The 6276-nt window shown below is 37.2% G+C and overlaps 1 protein-coding gene across 1 annotated transcript; it reads right to left on the bottom strand.

Annotated features, from left to right (window-relative positions):
* Window positions 1–1680: 1680 nt before the first annotated feature.
* On the bottom strand, window positions 1681–3618 carry LOC123254916 (zinc finger protein 845-like; the record flags this gene model as incomplete). Its single annotated transcript, XM_044683807.1, has 1 exon — window positions 1681–3618. A coding segment is annotated over exon 1 (1938 nt), but the record flags the coding sequence as incomplete, so codon positions are not given.
* Between the last annotated feature and the right edge of the window lie 2658 nt (window positions 3619–6276).

Consider the following 6276-nt stretch of genomic DNA (forward strand, 5'->3'; position numbering starts at 1 on the left):
ATTGGGGAATGGCTGAACAAATTATGGCATCTGTTGGTGATGGAATATTACTGTGCTAAAAGAAACAATGAACTGGAGGAATTCCATGGGAACTAGATTGATCTCCAGGAATTGATGCCAAGTGCAAGGACCAGAACCAGGAGAACCTCATATATAAAGGCAGATACACTGTGGCACAAATTAAAATGTAACGGACTTCTCTACAAGTGGTAATGCAATGATCCAGGACAATTCTGAAGAACATATGAAAAAACACTATTTAAATTTAGAGGAAGAACTATGGGAATAGAAACACAGAAGAAAAACAACTGCTTCAACACATAGGTTGACGTGGATATGATTTGAGATGTAGATCCTAAACAACCATCCCAGTGCAACTATCAATAATATGGAAATATGACTTAATCAACAATAAATGTAAAACCCGGTCAAAATATGTGTCAGCTATGGGTGGGGGAGAAAGAACATGAATTGATGTAACAATGGACAAATTTTCTTTAAAAAAGTAGAAATAGTACTTACTTTTATAGACATTTATGTAATAACAGTGTTTTCAGATTTTATGACTCAGTGAGAAGACTGATTATATTCATATGACTTCCTAAGAGTTATTATGTGGGCATCTTTGTTATACAAACAATAAATTGACTAGACATTAAAAAAAGGGAAGTTAGGTTCCTATACAGCTTGGTTGCCATAATGTAAGAACTAAAACTAGGATTATGGTTCTTATTTTTCATGAGCTTTATTAGAATTTACTTAGATAGGTAGAGGCAGTGAATTAGGAAAAATGTTTTAGCTACATGGGTGCTCTCCACATGGCTCCCTCAGCCACCTTACTCTTCACCAGGTTCTGCAAAAAGAGCCCTACTTCCTTGTCTTCAACATTTTTTCCTCTCTCCTTTTTTGGTCCCCTTCAATCATGTCTTGTTGAAACTCAATCACATAACTCACACTAGATGATTTCACTAGGATCATGGAGATATAGGTAAGACTTAGTGTATGATCCTGGGAGAAGATTCCCTTCACACAATTGAACATGTTTTAAAGGAAATGTTGACTTCTTGTTTCCCCTTTTAACTTTGGTTGCATTGGTTTTGTTTATACAGTTTTAAATTTAAGATAATAAAAACAATGCATGATATTGTAGTTTATGTTATATATTTCTCATTTAGCCATAAATTCTTTTATTATCAATAAATTGATCTAAAAGGTAAACTATTCTGCACTCCAATAATTTGCTAATGGCACTGTACTTTAGGTCTAAATCAAATTTGCATTTGGACCTTTCTTGGTATAACTTCTCATTATCTGAAATAGAGCAAGGTAAGAGTTCTACGTGAAAGTCTGAGGTTTCTCTGATGTAGAACAAGACTGGAACTCCATGTGAATGTCTTTCCACATTGCTTGCATTCAAAAGGTTTCTCACCAAAGTGGATTCTATGATGTACTACAAGATGGGATCTCAGGCTGAATATCTTCATATATTGCTTAGATACATAAAGTCTCTATGCAGTGTAGATTCTCCGATGCTGAATAAGTTTTCATCAATGTCTGAATGTCTTTCCACATTGTGTTCATATATAGTTTCTCACCAGTGTGCATTCTCTGATGAAAAGCAAAATTGGAGCTCCTACTGAATGTCTTTCCACATTACTTGCATTCATAAGGTTTCTCCTCAGTGTGGATTCTCTGATGTCTAATAAGATGAGAGCTAATTCTGAATGTCTTTCTACATTTCTTGCATTCAAAAGGTTTCTCTCCTGTGTGGATTCTCTGATGATAAGCGAGACTGGAGTTCTCTCTGAATCCCTTTCCACACTGCTTGCATTCATAAGGCTTCTCCCCAGTGTGGATTCTCTGATGTATAGCAAGACGGGAGCTGCGACTGAAAGCCTTTCCACACTGCTTGCATTCATAAGGTCTCTCCCCAGTGTGGATTCTCTGATGTATAGCAAGACTGGAGCTGCGACTGAAAGTCTTTCCACACTGCTTGCATTCATAAGGTCTCTCCCCTGTATGGATTCTCTGGTGTTCAGCAAGACTGGAGCTGTGAGTGAAAGTCTTTCCACAATTGCATTCGTAAGGTCTCTCCCCAGTGTGGATTCTCAGATGTGTAATAAGATAAGAGATAATTCTGAATGTCTTTCCACATTGCTTGCATTCGTAAGATTTCTCCACAGTGTGAATTCTCTGGTGTACAGCAAGACTAGATTTCTCTGTGAATGTCTTTCCACATTGCTTGCATTCACAAGGTTTCTCCCCAGTGTGGATTCTCTGATGTACAGCAAGACTGGAGTTTTGAGTGAATGTCTTTCCATATTGCTTGGATTCATAAGGTTTCTCCCCATTGTGAATTTTCTGATGTCTAAGAAGATGAGAGCGATTTCTGAATGTCTTTCCACATTGCTTACATTCATAAGGTCTCTCCCCAGTGTGGATTCTCTGATGTACAGCAAGATTGGAGCTCTGGTTGAATGTCTTTCCACATTGCTTGCATTCATAAGATTTCTCCCCAGTGTGGATTCTTTGATGTACAGCAAGACTAGAGCTGCGACTGAATGTCTTTCCACAATGATTGCATTTATAAGGTCTCTCCCCAGTGTGGATTCTTTGATGATAAGCAAGACTGGAGCTCTGGTTGAATGTCTTTCCACATTGCTTGCATTCATAAGATTTCTCCCCAGTGTGGATTCTCTGATGTACAGCAAGACTAGAGCTGCGGCTGAAAGACTTTCCACATTGCTTGCATTCATAAGGTCTCTCCCCAGTGTGGATTCTCAGATGTGTAATAAGATAGGAGATAATTCTGAATGTCTTTCCACATTGCTTGCATTCATAAGATTTCTCCCCAATGTGGATTCTCTGATGTCGAGCAAGATCAGCCCTCAGTCTGAATGTCTTTCCACATTCCATGCATTCATAAGGTTTCTCCCCAGTGTGGATTCTCTGATGGTCAGTAAGTTTGGAGCTCTGTCTGAATGTCTTTCCACATTGCTTGCATTCATGAGGTTTCTCTCCAGTGTGGATTGTCTGATGCTGAGTAAGTTTAGACCTCTGTCTGAATGTCTTTCCACAGTGCTTGCATTCATAAGGTTTCTCCCCAGTGTGGATTCTCTGATGATAAGTGAAACTGGAGCTTTGATTGAATTTCTTTCCACACTGCTTACACTCATAAGGTTTCTCCCCAGTATGGATTCTCTGATGTACAGCAAGATTAGAACTTTGAGTGAATGTCTTTCCACATTGTTTGCATTTATGAGGTTTCTCTCCAGTGTGGATTGTTTGATGCTGAGTAAGTTTGGACCTCTGTCTAAATGTCCTTCCACACTGAGTGCATTCATAATGTTTCTCACCTGTGTGAATTCTGTGATGATAAGAGAGACTGTAACAGTGATTGAATGTCTTTCCACACTGCTTGCATTCAAAAGATTTCTCACCAATGTGGATTCTCTGATGTTTAATAAGATGAGAGCTCATTCTGAATGTCTTTCCACATTGCTTGCACTTATAACGTTTCTCCCCAGTGTGGATTCTCTGGTGTACAGCAAGTTTGTGTCTCTGTCTAAATGTCTTTCCACATTGCTTCCATTCACAAGACTTTATCTCAGAGTTCATTTTTTGTTGAACAGTATGCGATAAATTTTGAGATTCAACACAAAATTCCCTCCAAACTATGTTATGTATATCATCACTCATGAGTCTTTGCTGGTACATTTCTTTCATAGAAGGGCTCATCTCTGTTGGAGTTACTTTCATTTCTGCTCTGATATCTCCTTCTAAACGAAATAATCAGTAATACATACCTGCATGTCACATATACACACAAATAACCATATTTCCTTTCCTTTACTGTCAGAACACAAACTGCTTAACATCCTATTTCAAGTTTAGAAGAGAAGTCTTCCAACTGAAATGGACAGAATCTGTCCTTAAAATGCCATTACCTCAAAGCTAAAATAACAATTTAATTTAAAAAAGCCTGCCATATGATCACATTGTGTCTTCATAACAAATCTGTCATTTTTCCCAAGCTGTCATGATTATATTCCTATAATCATAACATCAGAATGGTGGTGGAGTGACTTGACCCAAATCCTGGAAGTTGAAACCAAATTTTGTGACTGGGTATGCTCTGTCCACAATACAAGACAATTCATTTTCAATCTTTCTTTTTGCTATCATTTTCATTGTCTACATTCAATCCCATCTTCATAGGTATGATAGCCCTGGTGTTTGTGCACTAAATATTCCTGCTATTTCCTGATCTAGCTTATTTGTAAGCATTATGTAATTTCCTTCATGATTGCTTTCAACTTTATTTTTTGTTAAAGTATCAGATCAGAGGAAGAAAATCCAACCATCTTTTTTGCATTTACTCAAAGCATGAAAGATTTTGTTCTGTTCCCTACTTTTTGAGAATAGCTATTATATTTCTATAAATGCTTTTTTCACTATCATCTAGATTTTCTAAGTACAATTTAAACAGACATGGAATTTCCCATGTTTCAAAAGATGTCTCATACATTATCTTGAGTCCATCATCCTTTTGTAAGGAAATGGGCTCCAGGTTCCATTATTTGTCCTTTTACCCTATTCCCACTTAGTTGTTCATACGCCCTTAGGAGATTGGAGAAGACTTGAGCTAAAAATTAGTTACTGTCACCTTAAACAGTAAATAATGCCCTATTTTCTTATAACAGTTTTTCCTGTTACACAAGTATTTCAAACATATTTGGGTTTTTTCCCCACTGTAGTGATTCTAAATGATCCTAATCAAGAATTTGATGTTTTTCAAGTGCATTTATGATGACATCAAACTCTGACTCCTTCTGATTAAGGGTAACATATTCTTTTAGTTTCTCAACTTGACATCAAATTATTTCCAAGGTTCCAGGAAAGTGTGCCATTCATGCTCACAGGCAAGCACAGACTCTACTAGGCTGACATTACTCGTGAGTAGTTGTCCCATTCCTGGGTTACCCTGGAATTGCATCTCCTCAAGATTATAACCACATGAATGAGATGTTATTTGGCTTTGCATTCTTGAAGCAGAGAGAGCACAGTCTTTGTAAACCCTGGTCAGTAGACATATTGAGTAGAGGCTGTTAGGAAACGATCACTGACCACAACCTTTTTGCAAAAACAGTCTTTCACTGGCAACTCACTGCAATACTATGATTGTTTTCTTGTTGTTCTGCTGGGAGCTTCTTTTTAAGAATAACTTTTTTAAAATTTATTTTTATTTTTTCAAGGTTACACAATTCATTTTCTCTCCATCCCTTCTTCCCTCATCCCTCTAAGGGCTGCAAAGCAATTCAACTGGGTTATACATGTGTTATCCTTTGATGCCTATTTCCCTATTATTCATTTTTGCAATAATCTTTTAAAACCATAACCCTCAATCATGTTCCTATATAAACAAGTGATCAATCATGCATTTTTCTTCTGTATTTCTACTCCCACAGTTCTTTTGATGTGTACAGCATTCTTTATCAAAAGTCCCTTGGGACAGTCCTGGATCATTGCATTGCTATTGGCAGCAAATGTGATTACACATGGTCATCCCACAGTGTTTCAGTTTCTTTGTACAGTGTTCTCTTGGTTTTGCTTATTTCATTCCACATTGGTTCACGGAGGTCTTTCCAGTTCTTATAGAAATTCATCGATTCATCATTCCTTATAACATCATAGTATTCCATCACCATCATATACCAATATTTGTTCATCCATTCCCCAGTTGAGGGACACACTCTGGTTTTCCAATTTTTGCCAACAACAAAAAATGTGGCTATGAATATTTTTGTACAAGCCTTAATTATTACTCTTTGGGTTACAAACCTAGTAGTGGTATTGCTGGATCAAAGGGCATGAATTCTTTGGACATAATTCCAAATTGCCTTCCAAGAATGGTTGGATCAATTCACAGGAGTTCTATCTTCTGATATAAATTTTATGTCTCCCCATTTTTTTTACCATTTTAAATAATGTGGCAGGACCTCTGTTCACATCAAGCCTCAGACATATTTTAGCTCTTGGACAAGTCATCTACCCTTTACTTGCCTGAGAAAAGAATCTGCTGGAGGAATAAATGGCAAATCACTCTAGTATACTTGTCAAGAAAACTCCTGGATAGTAGTAGTCCATGAGGTCAGGAAGAATTAGGCATGACTGAAGACCATCAACATTTTTTAACACACAACTGATATTTATTGTTTGTTTGTTAAACTAAAGACATTAATGAAACAGAAAGGAAATGTGCCAAGAGTCTGAAAA

The sequence above is a fragment of the Gracilinanus agilis genome, unplaced genomic scaffold (assembly GCF_016433145.1).
Source record: "Gracilinanus agilis isolate LMUSP501 unplaced genomic scaffold, AgileGrace unplaced_scaffold35512, whole genome shotgun sequence".
NCBI lineage: Eukaryota > Metazoa > Chordata > Mammalia > Didelphimorphia > Didelphidae > Gracilinanus > Gracilinanus agilis.